This window comes from Heloderma suspectum, chromosome 1 (genome assembly GCF_057233095.1).
Source record: "Heloderma suspectum isolate Gila_16-S chromosome 1, 16-S_ref, whole genome shotgun sequence".
NCBI lineage: Eukaryota > Metazoa > Chordata > Lepidosauria > Squamata > Helodermatidae > Heloderma > Heloderma suspectum.
Window position 1 is genome coordinate 296587841 of NC_139458.1, and position 15013 is coordinate 296602853.

Consider the following 15013-nt stretch of genomic DNA (forward strand, 5'->3'; position numbering starts at 1 on the left):
TGTAAAGCTCTAGTGCAGTATGTTAAAACAGTCCTTCCTAGGGATGTGCATTGAATTCAGAGGAAGCTTGAAGCCTGAGCAGAATTGGGCTACTTCAGTCTGGTTCTGGTGCTTCCCTCCAAAGGCAGTAGAACCGGAGCCAAATGAGCCTTCATTACTCAACTCATGTTTTGGAGACATGGAGATTTACGTCTCCTGCAGATACATTTATTAGTTTTGTTCCTCTAAAATACTGAATGGGAGTAGGAGGGAGGGAGTGTAGTTGAGTGACAGGTCCACCTTATAGCCATATAGGGCATGTTTTATCATGGGCTCCAATCACTGTGCTTTGCGGGAGGAATTGAGTTCCTTTGCGTATTTCTTACTGTCTTCTGTTTTCTCTGAGTTTGACAGCGTAGCAGCTTTGGAGTAAGAAGTGAAATGATAGATTCTTGTCTGTTGAGGTGCAATTTGTTGTAATCGTTGTAATTGTTTTTTTAATAATTTTTAAAGTATTCTATTGTATATTTATTGCTTATTTGTATATTTTGTATGGCTTTTATTCTGTATGCTGCCTTGATAAAGTTTTATCCCTAAAAGTGGCCTAAAATAATTTTAAATAAATAAAATTGCAGTAGAGTTGCTTGGCTTCAGGTTTTGTTTGTTCATGATTTCTTCAACTCAATCCTTCTCACAGACATTTTCCTATAAAATCTTTGTCTTTGAGATATCCTTTGATTTCTCAATCATTCTTTGTTGTTGTCTGTGTAGAATTAAGTAGTGAACCCATTTTCCATTCCTCTAGCTAGGAAAAAAAAAATTAAGGGTGCAATCCTGTGGCTGCTAGTCAGTGGCTAGACAGCTATAAGATAGGTCGGTTCTCCGGGAACCGACCTCGGAGCCTGCCTTCTCAGGTTGGTTCCCTGAGAACCAATCTCCACTGCCTCCTGTGCTGCCTCATAGGCCTTGTGCTCCATGCTTGTAAGAGGAACACGGAGTGGTGAAAACGGGGCGTTCCTGAGGGCGGAAGTGCTGTTCTGATGTTTCCTATGCGTTGTCCGGCATCTGCCCCTCCCCCGTTCCGAATTCCCACAGCGAAACGGCTGAAATGGCTGTCTAGATGTGAATGCAGGGCGGCTGAAGCGCAGAGGGGATGATTCCCTCCGCGCTGCTCTGGCCCTGCATTGGATAGGCGGTCACCTCCAAGTTTGGAGGTGGCCACCTATCCCAATAGGATTGCACCCCTAATAATTTGTATTTAGTTCCTGTTATACAGTTTTTCTCATATGTGTGATTTCCCCATTTTGGTTTGTGTTACTTGCTTTGCTTTCTCACCACGCAGTTCACCACATCTTAGTTCTTCTTTCCCCCTATTGAATTTTGAAAAAAACATTTTGTTGCACTCCCATCATTTTGGTTCCATTCTCCTTTTGTTCCTGGTTTCGTTCAGTACAGTTTGCTTTACATGAGCACTTAATTATAATGTATAATATTTATTTAATTATTATTTAGCTTTTCTCCTAAAGTTCCCTCTGTTTTGTGGGTTGAGCTGCCTGCCTAAGACACAACAGGGCAGGGCCAGGGTGGGATCATGAGTTAGCCATTCTTTCAATACCACCACGCTTAACTATGAAAGAGCCTTAAGCTGGTTTTTAATAATATCTCTCTAGCCCCTGCACCTATCTTTCTGAAGTTTTGTCGGTTTCTTGCCTGAGGACACCACTGTGATGTGTGCCATTTTCACACAGATTGTCAAAATAGCACATGGGGAGGGAACAGGAAGCAAGTCATTCCCCCACCCCAAAATTGAGGACTCCCTTTCCATATGAACCACTTCACCTATCCTTCTGAAACTTTGCAGTTTTCTTATTTAGGACCACTTCTAGTTTGTCTGCCATTCTCAGAACACCGGTTCACAAGGAACATAGGGAGAAATGGCAAGGTTGCTCTTGCACAAAACCCCTGCAATTTCAACCAATTCTACCAAGAAATAAAAAAGGTATCAGCTGTTCCCTTTAAAAACAATCAAAATATAAAGGTGTGCAGTACAGAGACCACTGCACCATAGTAATCTGAAATTTGGCACGTGTAATACCTTCCTATGGGCAACTATGGCTACAAATATCATCCAGTTCTGACTAAGAGATAAAGAAGAGCCTAGGTCAAAGATATCATCATGAATACTAATTATACAACTTCTAATTATATTCTATGAATATGTTAGCAGTTTATGGAGATGGGAGAGAACCTGATCTGTCCTATTCTGCACTGCAGAATGTACAGCAGTGCATGCTCTCTTTCATTCTTTCAAAGACTTGCCTCTCTCTATGCAAAGATAGAGAAGGTCAATGAATAGAGAATTTGGGGAGATAGAGTAGAACTGGAGGAGGAGGAGTCTGAATATAAATGCAAAGGATAAGGGAGGGGAATAGAAAGTGAAACCAAAAGTGAACTGAACATATTCATGCAGTCCTGACTCCTGAGGAAATGTCTCCTGCATGTATCCTTCACAAAAATCCATGTGCGTTTTTGTTGATGTTTATTCTTCTGGTTGGTTGTCGTCTTCAACAATCTGATTAGGTAAGACAATTTCAAAGCCTGTTTGATGGTGGTGATTCTGGTATATCGTGACAAAAATATCATGATTAATTAAACATTTGGAGCTGGTTCATCTCCTGAATGACTGCACAAGTTTGTTCTACTTTAGTACCAAAATGACCAAATTATCTTCCCATTTTTGATGAAAATTAATCTGAAACAATTCAAAATAATTGCTTAGCATTAAAATTGAGTCCTTCAGAGAAGCAATTTAAATCATGACTTAAATCAATTTGATTTAAATCAAATCAATCTTGGGGTGCCACTTGATAAAATAAATTCTGTCTTTGAAGTAGAAGCTGCTCTTAATGTATCATAAAGTCGGATGTGTGGGAAAGCAAGGTTGTCATTTTTGGAGGAAGTGAGCATAGTTTTTGTTATACTATTCTCTAGATGTGTGTCTTTTTAGAAACATTGACAGATGGCTGGCTGTAGTTTTGTATCAAAACAAGATTGAGCCTTGCCACTTCGTTCTTCTTAGCTGATATGTTCCCCATAATTGCATAGATGATTACTGCGAAAAATGATAGATGATATAAGTGCTGCCTATATGCAGAAGTTCAGAAAGAGAGAGGAGGAAAGAGAGAGTCCCATGCGAGTTAGCTATAGCACCCACACTTCAAAGAAGAATATTTTCAAAACAGGCTGACATATATAGATTGGATAGTAACAGTGATCTCCCAACTCACATGACTGGGTTCACACAACACAACAACCCACACTCGAGGTTAAGTATGGATTGAGTGTGGGTTGTCATTGCACCATGGGTGGTTGTGTTGTATAAACCCAGCCACACCAACACATCATGGTTTGTTAACCACGAACAACGTAACCCATGGTTGTTGGATTGTGAACTGTGTGTTGTTTGTAGTTAACAAACCATGGTTTCTTAGCACAATTGGGTTCACACAACACAACCACCCATGTTTCAACAGCAACCCATAGTTCAACGACAACCTACACTCAGCTCATACTCAACCTTGAGTGAGTATCATTGAGTTTCATTGTGTGAAACTACCCATTATCTTTGCCCATATATGTGTACATTAAGAGATGGCTGGGATAAAGTCCAATCCAAATCATGTTGAGCCAGTGGAGATGTTACATGTCGCCATTCCTTAGCTATGGCTAAGGGATTGGTGACAGAACAAAAGCATGGCATTCTTCCTTCAATGACTCCTCTTCAATTCTATATGAATTCTCACCTTTCCCCAATAGGCCTTAACTATGGCTAAGACTTGCACCAGTCTTTACCATAGGTAAGGCTCACCAGGGTTTCTGTTAATCATGACTTGAAATGAGGGCTTGAAGCTGATTTCAAAACATTGGTTAGTATTAACCACATTTGAGGCTGGTGCTAGTATACACTGACACTACTTGAACTTCATGTTTGTGGTAGCATTTTGTGTGGGATAGGATAGAAATTCAAATAATTAGATCTCCCTGGCCTGAAATAGAGAAATTAATACACATTTATACGTGCTGCTTTTAGCTTCATTTCTGGAAACATTGCTCTATCTATAGTGTATAGATATGCATTCAAGACTTTGGCTCTGATTCAGTGGGCTGCATGGGGGTGCTCTTGAAATAAAGTAGCCCCCCCCTTCAAAGTTTGAAAAGCAACTTGTGATGCCATGCAAGTGGGCAACTATCTTGAAAGTAAAGGCAAAGGTCTACTGTATATATAATAAGCAAGAATATGTGCAAATGGGCTGTGAGGCTAGTGGTCTTCAGCTATGAAGGCTGAAAACATGGTTGTGTTTTCCATACCTGAAACAATGTTTACTTATAAACCTTGAAAGATCTTGCAGTAATTTAATCTTAATTTATTTTCTTTAGGTCCACGATGGGCGTCCTGGAACACAGGTGTCTTTATTTGTATCAGATGTGCTGGAATACATCGAAATCTGGGGGTTCATATATCCAGAGTCAAATCTGTCAACTTGGACCAATGGACACCAGAACAAATACAGGTGAAAAACTACATACCTGTATTGTGGCAGGGCTGGTGGGGCCTTCTGGAAAGTTGACTTTGAAAGCAAAATTGATAAAATAGATTGCTCTTCCTCATCATAAAAGAACTTTAAATAAAAAGAAAAGAAAGCCAGTATTTGACTAGCTGTAGGCATTCTAGTCTGGAGTGCACTATGCCGCAGCAGTAGCTACCATGTCTGCTTCCCTTGTGGATTTCAGTACTCCTTATGTCTGCTTCTCATAACATGATTGCCTCTTGAAGACTGCTTGAAAGTGCTTCCAGCTATTAAAACAAACCGTTCTGTAAATGTAAAGCCTTTGAAGCATTATTATCACGTACATCTGCAAAAGTACTTTCACCCATTATCTATATCCTCTTACACACTTGTCTTTTTCCACTCATATCTTGCAAAGACTTGCTAATACTTTCTGTATTTCAAAATACTCAAACAACTTACTTGGAAACTGATAAGACTTTGTTTTAAACCATGGTCTCTAGTTTGTATGCAGCCTTGCAAGCCAAGGTTTGGGGAAGTGATATTAAGTTCTGCTGAAGTCATCCTCCCAGCTGCCTGGGAGGAAGAAAGGTGAGCATGCAAGCCAAAGCCTTTACTGGGGTTGTTCTAGCTTGCCAACCGCCAACCAAGGTTTACCAGTATATTTGAACTAGCCCTATAAATTAAGGTAGCTGAAACATTTTGAACTAGGGTGTCCCATTCTCATCACTCAGAAGAACCTTATAATCTCATCCTAGAAGAAGCAACTATTAGAATGTAACATTGTGTTTGCAGCAGTATATAACCCTGCTTCAACAAAACAAATTTATGTGCAGCTTGTTAAAACGAATTCATATCATCCCACAATACAGTCATGCCTAAACCCTACTATTATTTGGAAATACTTCATTTTCTTGTGGAGGCGCCCTCTCAGGTTAAACTCAATCTACAGTTTAATATTCATATTGTTTATGCCTAAAATAGTGCTCTGCTATAAAAGGACATTCCAGTAAAAGGGAACTGACAAAACACCAACAAACTTGCTGCCTTCTGATAAAATATGTTTTAAATCTTGGACTTCGTAATCTCAGCTGCCACTTGTAACAGTGTTGAACTCTGAAATAATATTTCTGCAAGGTGCAGTAAGAAACTAGTCAAGATTCTTGCCTTTGGGTTTTTCAACATTTATGACTTTTTCTGTCCTGCAGAAAGCATACAAAGCCTGTAGGTATTTCTGTTTTCATACAATATAATGCCATGTTATCAAGAAAAGGTTTAAAATCAGACTCCTGTGATATTGGGGAGAAGGGGAGTCATCCACAGCTGTGAAAGTCATAGCTTGAATATTTACACATTTTAAGAGGCTTATAGGCGATTTCTCAAAGTAAGTCCCATTGATCTTGATAGTAATTATATTTACATAAACGTGGTTAGGATTGCAACAGCTATATGTTAAAATACGTTCACTTAAGGATTAAAACTTTCAATGACTTTTTCCCCCTTCTGTCATTCCTTTTAGTGCATGCAGGAGATGGGAAATACCAAGGCAAGGTTACTGTATGAAGCTAATCTACCAGAGAATTTTCGAAGACCTCAAACAGATCAGTATCCTTTGTTCTTTGCCATACTGGGAGAAGGCTGGAGTATTTGTAGGCATTATACAATGTATTCAGTACATGATAAGGATTTTAACAGGGATACATGCTTTGCAGCAGGTAAATTTAAGTATTAAGAGTTGAAAAGGAATAAAACAAAAATCTGGACAGTTGGTTTCCAATGAACTGGGGGATAATTTTTAGTTTATTTCAGAAAATAACACTCAGAGGTAACAAATTGTTAAATAGCATTGGATATAGGGGAAATATTCTGATAAGGGTTCAGTTTAGTAAATATATTAACTTCTAGTAGTGAGAGAAATTGAAAATAAGAAATATACCCATGTGACTTCTTCCTCTATCTCTGAGAGGGCAGCCTTTGATATATCTCACATCCCTGTCAATGTAACGTAGATTAGTCTTTGGGGAAAGGACCAAATCACTCCCATGGTGTGTCTGGCTCAGTGCTGGTATTGAATAAATGGAGGATGAAGAGCCAAAGCTAGCATATTAAAACCATATTAGAGTGAGTGATGATGATTAATTTTGGAAAAGGAGGATTTAGAAACTAACTGTCCCAGTTCAGAAAATTCCCGAGCTGTTATGGCTTTAACCAAGCCCAACTAAATTTCAGCATGGTTTGTAATGGTTTTGTGCCCTCCTTTGCCCCCTAATCTCGCATTTCCCCGAACTTTCTAAAATTGAGGGGGAGACAAGAGAGCTTACTAAAGCCAAGGGCTCTTCAGGATCCCTGTAATGAAGTTCTGAGTTCAAGCTCTCTGTAATGAAGGCTTCTGAACATACCTGGAGCGTTCATTGCCAGCAGGAACTATGAGAACAGTTATTTTTTTAAAAAAACTTCTCCTAGTCCTTTGATAGCGAGTAGGGAAGTATTAACTGTGGATAGCAGCCAGTGCTGGTGAGACTGTATTAGTCAAGAAAATAGCTCCCCCCCTTTTTGGTTTAGGCTTGAACTAGAAACGTTGGGTGAAAATTAAAGAGAGGTTTTTTCCTGCTTGCCAGTCATCATAGTACAAGTGTTTCTCACATGCATTTTGATATGGAGTTAAAAATAATTTATGCTAGAATGATGAAGGTATCATGAGGTGACTATAAGATATCAAGTACTGAATGAGACCTTGCTAAAATATTAATTAAAATTTAATGTGTGTGTGTGCTAATACTTACAGCAGTTCAGTTCTAGCTTTAGAGCTCTTACCTAGAATGTAAACTAGGAATTAAGTGTTCTGTACTGTAAACCCTCTTTAGTTTGGTCTATTTCCTTTCTTTTCCTTAAGTTATTTGATCTCAGAGCTGTGGAATTCTTCATCAGGGATAAATATGAGAAGAAAAAATATTATGACAAAAATGCAGTTCATGTCACCAGTGTAAGCAAGTAACAATTATTCTCTTCTAAACTTCTTTTTAATGTGTGCATGTAGAGAAATAGTTATATTATACATACTATAAAATGGTGTTAAGTACCTCTAATAAGAGGTACATATATAGACATACTTAATGTATACTACAGGACTGACCATATCTTAACAAAGATTTTTTGTACAAAAGCACTAATTATACAATTGGTGTTAATGACTTTTAATTGATTGTTAATTAAGGATATAATTGAGTGAGGACTCAGCTGTAAATTCCAAGCTAAAACTGCAGTTTTCCTGCAAATTGGACCTTTGCTAACTCAAACAATACGCAGTCAGAGACAGGATTTCTAGGTTCCAGCTCTGGAGACCGTCAAGGCAGAGGATGGTAGGATTTGGAGTAGAGTACAGCAGAGAATAAGAAGTGATGAAGGGGAACAAAAGTACAAGAGCACAAGAGGCTGGACTTTGGTCTCTTGCCGAAGTAAAAGGACAGGAATGTCTGGGCAAGTACATATAGGAATATTGTAAAACAGAGGATCTGTTAGGGAGAACAAATAGGAATTTAGTTGCAAACAACCTGTCAAAGATTTGTGACTTTGAAGTTAAGTATGGAGTAACTGAGGTGTTCATTCATAACTTATCAGACCCGTTGCTGAAAGAAACCTGGGCACGTAAAATAATTAGCTGAAACATAATTGGCTGAAACAAAAATTGCGGTGGATCAAACAACATTTCATCTAGTCCAGCATACTATCATGGTGGCCATCCAAATGCACAGTTGAGCATTGTAATTGGAGGTATACTGCTTTTTAATATGGAGCTTGTCTGTTGTGGCTAATGGCCGTTGCTAAACCTAACCTTCATGAATTTGTCTAATCCTTTGAAAGCTGTTTGATCTAGTCAGCTAGATCTATTCTCACGGCAATGAATGCTATAAGTTAACTGTTACCTTTTACCTACTATGTTAACCACATTTAGGGCACAATCCTATAGCCACTAGTCAGCGACTAGATGGCCATAGGATTGGTTGGTTTCCGGGAACTGACCTTGGAGCTCATGCTCTGAGGTTGGTTCTCAGAGAACTGTGTCCCTGCCCCCGCCCCTGCCACCTCGTAGGCAGTGCAGATCATCCCCAGGCTCTGCACTTGGAAGAGCAGCATGGAGTGAGGCAACAGGGGGTGTTCCTGGGGGCAGGGACTGCAGAAGTGCCGATACAATGCTTCCTATGTATCGCCTGGCCTCCCCACCCCGCACTCCGATGTCCTGTGGCTAAACAGCTGAAATTGGCCATGTAGCTGCAAATGCAGGGCAGCTGGAGTGCGGAGAAGAAGATCCCCAATATGCTCCTTCTGCCTTGCATTGAATAGGCAGTCACCTCCGAGTTCAGAGGTGGCCGCCTCTCCACATAGGATTGCACCCTTATTTGCTCTAAGCTTTTTTGCAAGAGGTTGACTCGATGTGTGAATAAAAGAACATTTTCTCCACCTGTCTGATTGAAAGGGATGTTGTAACTCTCAGGGGTTTTTATGGAGATGCCTTTACCAACCAGTGGTGTAGTGGCTAGAGTGTTGGACTGGGAGTTGGGAGATCTGGGCTGTAGTCCCCACTCGGCCATGAAGCTCACTGGGTGATTTTGAGCCAGTCACAGACTCTCAGCACAACCTACCTCACAGAGTTCTTGTTGTGAGGATAAAATGGAGAGAAGGAGGATTATGTATGCCGCCTTGGGTTCCTTAAGGAGGAAAAAAGTTGGGATATAAATGTAATAAATAAACCACTGTTGCTTGGGATTTTGTGGAGATTCTTCTGCCAACAATAGGATGTCACATTTCTGCATCAGGCTTTCTACTAGATTGGACTTTTTTCTTTTTATAAATATTAAAACTAGTTTATAATCAAAGCATATAGAGTATAGAGTAACAATTCAGAGTAGGAATGAAATGGTCAGGCAGTGGCTCAGGAGGGACAGTGAGTTTAATATAAAGTTACCTTAAACAACCAAGAGACTTGTGGTACCTTAAGACTAAGAAATGTACTAGCTACCCCTCTAGAAATTACTTTAAACCTTATTTGCCCCCATGGCAACCAAAAAAAATGGTGGCACAGGCAATCTCTGTGGCCATCTCACCTACTGTGCCTCACTCTGTGTAAGGGCCCCTCAGTTACGTATTGATGGGCAAGATTGCCCACTCTGCTGCCACTAACACAGTGGCACAAAAGAAGTGCTGTTGGAGGAGGGTCCGCCCGCCTTGGGTGGTGCAACGTCTTGTGTTGGCCTGCGTGAAGTTGTTTACTGAAGCATTTCAGTTTCAGATGTTGCAGAGAAGTGCTGCCAGCAGAACTTGTAACATCACGTCTCACTTAGTGGCACTTCTTAGTAATGTCAGCAGCTGGTGACCGTAATATAGATTGGAAGGGCCATTGCTTAGTGGTAGAGAGCATGCTTCAAGGATCTCTCATAGCAAGCCGAGGGAAAACTTCAACCTGACAATATGGAGAGCCAGTGCCAGTCAGCGTAGATCCAGTACTGGGCTGCAGGACTAATGCTCTGACTCAGCGCAGTCTAGCTTCCTCCATCCGTTTACATCACAGTTTCAGCACCAGAAGCAGGAGCTGGCACAGCTGCGCAGTGCTTTAGTTTTTCTGACGCAGTGACCAGTCTTTGCCCAGTCCAATGAAGCTGTGTAAATGCATTGTCCGCTGTTGGTATAAGGCTTTGGAGCTACTACATAATCAGTTTTCATAGAGCAGACTTGCCATGTTGGGGATGGGGAATAAGGTATGAAGCAATGTTGTTTACCAGTAAGGGAAAATAGTAAGAGCCACAAGATTTCACACTTTAAGTTTCTGTCCCCTATATCGTATCTTCTGGTGCTGCTACAATTCTGTGAGTGGAGTGGGAGGCACAGAACAAGAAGAGGTGGGAGTTGTAGTGGGGATTGAGCAAATGCTCAATATTTGGGGCCTTCTTCCACGTGTTCCTTCCGAGGAAGACTTGGAGGGTGGCAACAAGGGAGACGGCCTCCTCAGTGGTGGCCCCCCAACTGTGAAATGAGCTCACCATTGAGGCCCTCCTTGTGCCAACACTGTCATCTTTTTTGGTGCCAGGTTACGACTGTCCTGTACTCCCAGGCATTTCATGGCATATGATGGGGCATTTATGCCTGCTGTCTGAATGTGTCCAGTATTCTGTTGTAATTGTTTTTAGCTGTTTAAATTGTTTTAAATTTTGTATATTTTAATTATTTTATGCTGCTTTTATCTGTGTATTGTTGTGAACTGCTCAGAGAGCTTTGACTATTGGGTAGTATAGAAATGAAATGAATATATAAATGCAATATGGTGAGGGCATGGTGGCAGGAAGAGGTGGCTCTGAAGCTGACTTACCTATTTTCTGATCCTTATTGTAAAGCTTGGGAACATGGGGTATTATTATCCAACAGGGGCTGTGCGTACGCCCAGTGAAAATGCTAGTTTCTGGAAAGGGAGCGACCTGCCCCTTCCAGAAACCAGTGTTTTTGCTCACATCTGGACTTGTCTCCAGGAGCACTATAGCGCAGCCGTGCACGGTAGAGGCCGCACACCGACTGGGGCCAGCAAGGCTGGCTGTGCCTGCACAGCCTTTGTTGGATACTACCAAAGGAGTTTCTGCACTCCTAAATTCCTACTCATAGGAACTGAAAAGCTTATTGCTACTCACAAGACAACGGGCTTTCTCAAGCCTTCTGATCATGACTACACATTAGGAAAGTATGAACATTCCTGAAAACACTTCTAAATAAAACTCATTTTCATGTGATAGTTGCATTTGTTCATATACAGACCAAATAATACTGTTGGTATAGTTGAAAGTACCCTGCTGATTGCAGTTGTATGTAGAGATGTTCACAAGACTATATAAACTGCATTATAATATGCCTCGGGGTTTATTGGTGGAAGGCTCTTCCTTATTAACATGTTTTTTTCCTTGGCTGTTTCCAAATGGAGGGCTTTATTTGAAAGTTATACATTTAATTAGAGTTTTGAGTTATTTTGCTTTATTCTTAAAATAAATAGTTCTGTAAGAATGAGCAAGAACAAAGGCGCCTTCACCTCCTTCCCTGTCCCTATGGGACAGTGTTCTTTTTCAGCTTCAGGGCATTAATATTTCAACAGTCATGCTGGATAAAACCGAACAATGAATGAAACTTAATTATTTTCCCTTGTGCTTGTGATATGATCTTATCCAAGTTCATTTCTTATTTTATATTCCAGTGAGTTCATCCATAAAGCATTCACTATTACCTGATCATTTTTCAAGCTTTAAAAATAGCTCTAGTAAATTTCAAAAAGATGAAGGGCTAAATGACTGTGTGGTCTATTCTGCACAATAGTTAGTTTTTGCAACCTGCGATTAAGTAGAGCAGTTGAAATGCAGAAGACCTACCTGAAGCTCATTCATCTCCCATGGAATGCAATCTATATTTTATGTTTTCAGTATCAAAGTTGGCCTAAACATGTAGTCCTCAACATCCATTATTATTTTTTTTTAAATGGCTTGTTTCGTCTCTTTCTGTCCTGTCTTTTCTACATTTCACCTGTATCTTCTGAGATAAATAGGGAGCAATATAATACACTGATGGCTGTTCTGTTAGTCTGTTAGTTAAATCTGCCTTGGTGTCTTTTCTCATCTTTCATCTGCTTTGTACAGATGTCTTCCTCTGATGCTGCTCAGCCTCTGGCATCCTCTCCTTCTCTGCAAGCTGCTGCTGAGAAAAGCAAACTAGAGGTATCCTGTCTTTCTAGTGTGCATGTTGTCTTTGGGTGCTGATGCTTTCCATATTTGATTAAGTGATAACGTGCAATACATTATCTAGGCCAGCACCATGATTTATCACTAGGGAGACAGCAAGCATTTTAAGCTAAACCACAAGCACTATTGTCCCGCTCTTCCTGAAGGGAACCATCCAGCTGAAATTTCATAGTCCACCATGGGGTGTATGTAGTTATTTCAGTATTCCATTTCTTTGCAATACTATTTTATGATAAAATAAAGACCCTTTGGTACTTCTCCACATGTCTGTATAAAAGCCAGGTTTCTGTTTCTTTCATAGCTGTGTCTTAGATTGCCTAAAAATGTATTGACAATCTCACCTGTGTAGATAGCATCTTTCTAACCAGTTAGCGAATTCTTGGCTATTGTTGGCAATTATTTTTGAAAAGGACTGGTTCCACTGGTCACTAGTCTGCCCTCATTACTTGCAGTAGGTGGTATACTTGCCAGTGTTGATAATGGCAATGTATAAGTCTGAAGCAAAAACATGAAAACGTAGTGTGACTCTACATTTCTCAATGGGAGGATTTTGGAAATACTAATTCAAATTATCCTCTATGAAGATATGGCTGTTGATATTTTAAATGAGCATTACATGTAATAACTGCTGACTGAACATCTTCCCCACAGAAGGAAAAGGAAAAGAAGAAGGAAGAGAAAAAGAAAGACCGAGAACCAGAAAAACCTTTGAAATGCTTAGGAGTTGAAAAAGTAAGAGCAGTTTTTCTCTTAACAACAGATATCGTAAAGCCTATGTTGCTCTTTGTTATTAAAACGTATGCTTCAAACACATGAAATATAAGTTGTTTGAGTAATTGTGAAAGCTTAAATATGACAGTTCTGCCTCACAGCATGAATCGCATGGAAATCTCCTCTGGAAATCAGATGTACCCACAAGAAAAAGAAACTTCTACTCTTAATTTCTTAGGTTGCCTTCTTCCAGCTGCCTTTTGTGCTAATAATAGCTGGCACAGGTTATCTGGAAAGGAGAATGATTTGCTGTTTCTTTTAATAAGAGGGATCTTGGCTTGCATAACATGACAATATAGAAGAGGTCCAAATCTGTTTTAAATCATGTCCTACATAGCCAACTGTTGCCAATTATTGTTTTAGTTTGGTAGAGGCCAGGAATGCCCAGAGGCAGTTAGTTATTGCTTTGACCTTATACAAAGAAATATACTAGCAGATAGTGGAGGGATGAAACAGCCCTATTTTGTGACCTGTGCTTGTGTACTCATTTGATCAAAGCCGTGTGTTTAGTTCAAGTTACAGGAATAAAGTGAGGCCTGAGACACTTTTCTTTAATGAAAGATGTGCTTTAATGTGGAGCTTCTCTTTGTTTTGCTACGTTGGTGCTATTGATAGATAAAGGTGCTTTGTTTCCCTTCCTAAGCTGTGAAATAAGACACATTTTACTACTGAAAGAGATAACTCGGTAGCAGAGAGTCCTTGTGGAATGGTGGCTATTTCATTACTTGAGTTTTTCATATCCAAAACATATAATTAAGAATAATACTATTGAGGACTTGCTGTCAAAGACTAGGTAAATTGAGATCAGTATTTCAATTTAGTCCCTCTTCTTCAACTCTTCCTACAGAGTCCCTGCTTGAGTTTGTCAGGCTTTGGCATCCTGGCTCTTAGTTTACCTATAGTATGCAAGCCTTCTTACAGACCCTGTTTAAGATTTTTAGTTTAACCCTTCCACTTCTCTCAGAGCTGCTGCAATCATTGAGCAGGTTTGGATGTCACACTGAAGGAGCTCTGTAACTACAAACCCTCAAAACTAGTATCTCTTCCAAACATCTGCCAAAGTTTTATGCCCCCACCCACAACTAGGTACTGATAAATCAAATGCAGGTTCATAGTTAACACACACAAAAAACCAACATTGTCATAATACCTACAAACCTGTGCCAAAGTTTTGTGCTAGTTTTGTGTCATTTTGTCCCACCACCAAAAGCATGAAAGTGACATACCCTTAAGTGCAGCATAGTGAAAGCAAAGAATCCACATTCTCATCTTCCCCCAAACCTATGCCAAAGTTTTGTGCTGGAGGGGAGATGAGAATGTGGATTTTTTAACATTCGCCATGTCATACCAAGGGTATGTCATTTTCACGCTTTTGTTGGCGGCACAAAACTCAGTGTGCCTCCAGCCTGACATCGCTACCTTCGGAAGGAAGAAGAGTGTCTTCCTTCTACACAAGCTAAGACATCAGACTCCAGTGTTTCCTCTGAACCCATTTTCTCCCAAGTTCTCCCTGCACTTGTTGGATGTTCACAGGGCGATTGCTTTCTATCTTTACTGGATCACGCCTTATTGCACGGCTCAGAGGCTATTTCCATCCTATGATGGATCAAAGAAGGGCCTGCTAGTATTGTCATAGTGTTTATCCCACTGGGTAGTCATGGTGGTTACACTCACTATGAGAATGCTCACTAGTCCCTTCCATGGTGCATGGATGTTCTACCTGTGCACTGCTTCCTGTACTACCTTTCTGCAAAGTATGCCATTTCTTGACATACTTGTCTCAGCCTTTCACTTTCATTCAGCAGTGCAAGCTGGATTGTTTGCCAGCTCTGATGCTGCATTTGGACAAGCAATGCTCTCCTCCGTTGTGTCCTGACCACCTGCTTTACCTCTGAGAGTTTGCTAATACCTGCACGCGGAGACCATGAG

At 40.3% G+C, this 15013-nt stretch overlaps 1 protein-coding gene across 2 annotated transcripts in view; it reads left to right on the forward strand.

The window, feature by feature from the left end:
• Nucleotides 1-15013, forward strand: part of SMAP1 (small ArfGAP 1) — an 89994-nt gene that overhangs the window by 23496 nt on the left and 51485 nt on the right. Inside the window, exons 2-6 of one of the 2 annotated variants that reach the window (XM_084826889.1) lie at nt 4417-4550; nt 6067-6152; nt 7455-7530; nt 12212-12289; nt 12965-13045. In XM_084826889.1, coding sequence (XP_084683015.1) covers nt 4417-4550; nt 6067-6152; nt 7455-7530; nt 12212-12289; nt 12965-13045 — 455 coding nt within the window. The remainder of the gene's footprint in view (nt 1-4416; nt 4551-6066; nt 6153-7454; nt 7531-12211; nt 12290-12964; nt 13046-15013) is intronic. The other variant, XM_084826890.1, reaches the window with a different exon arrangement.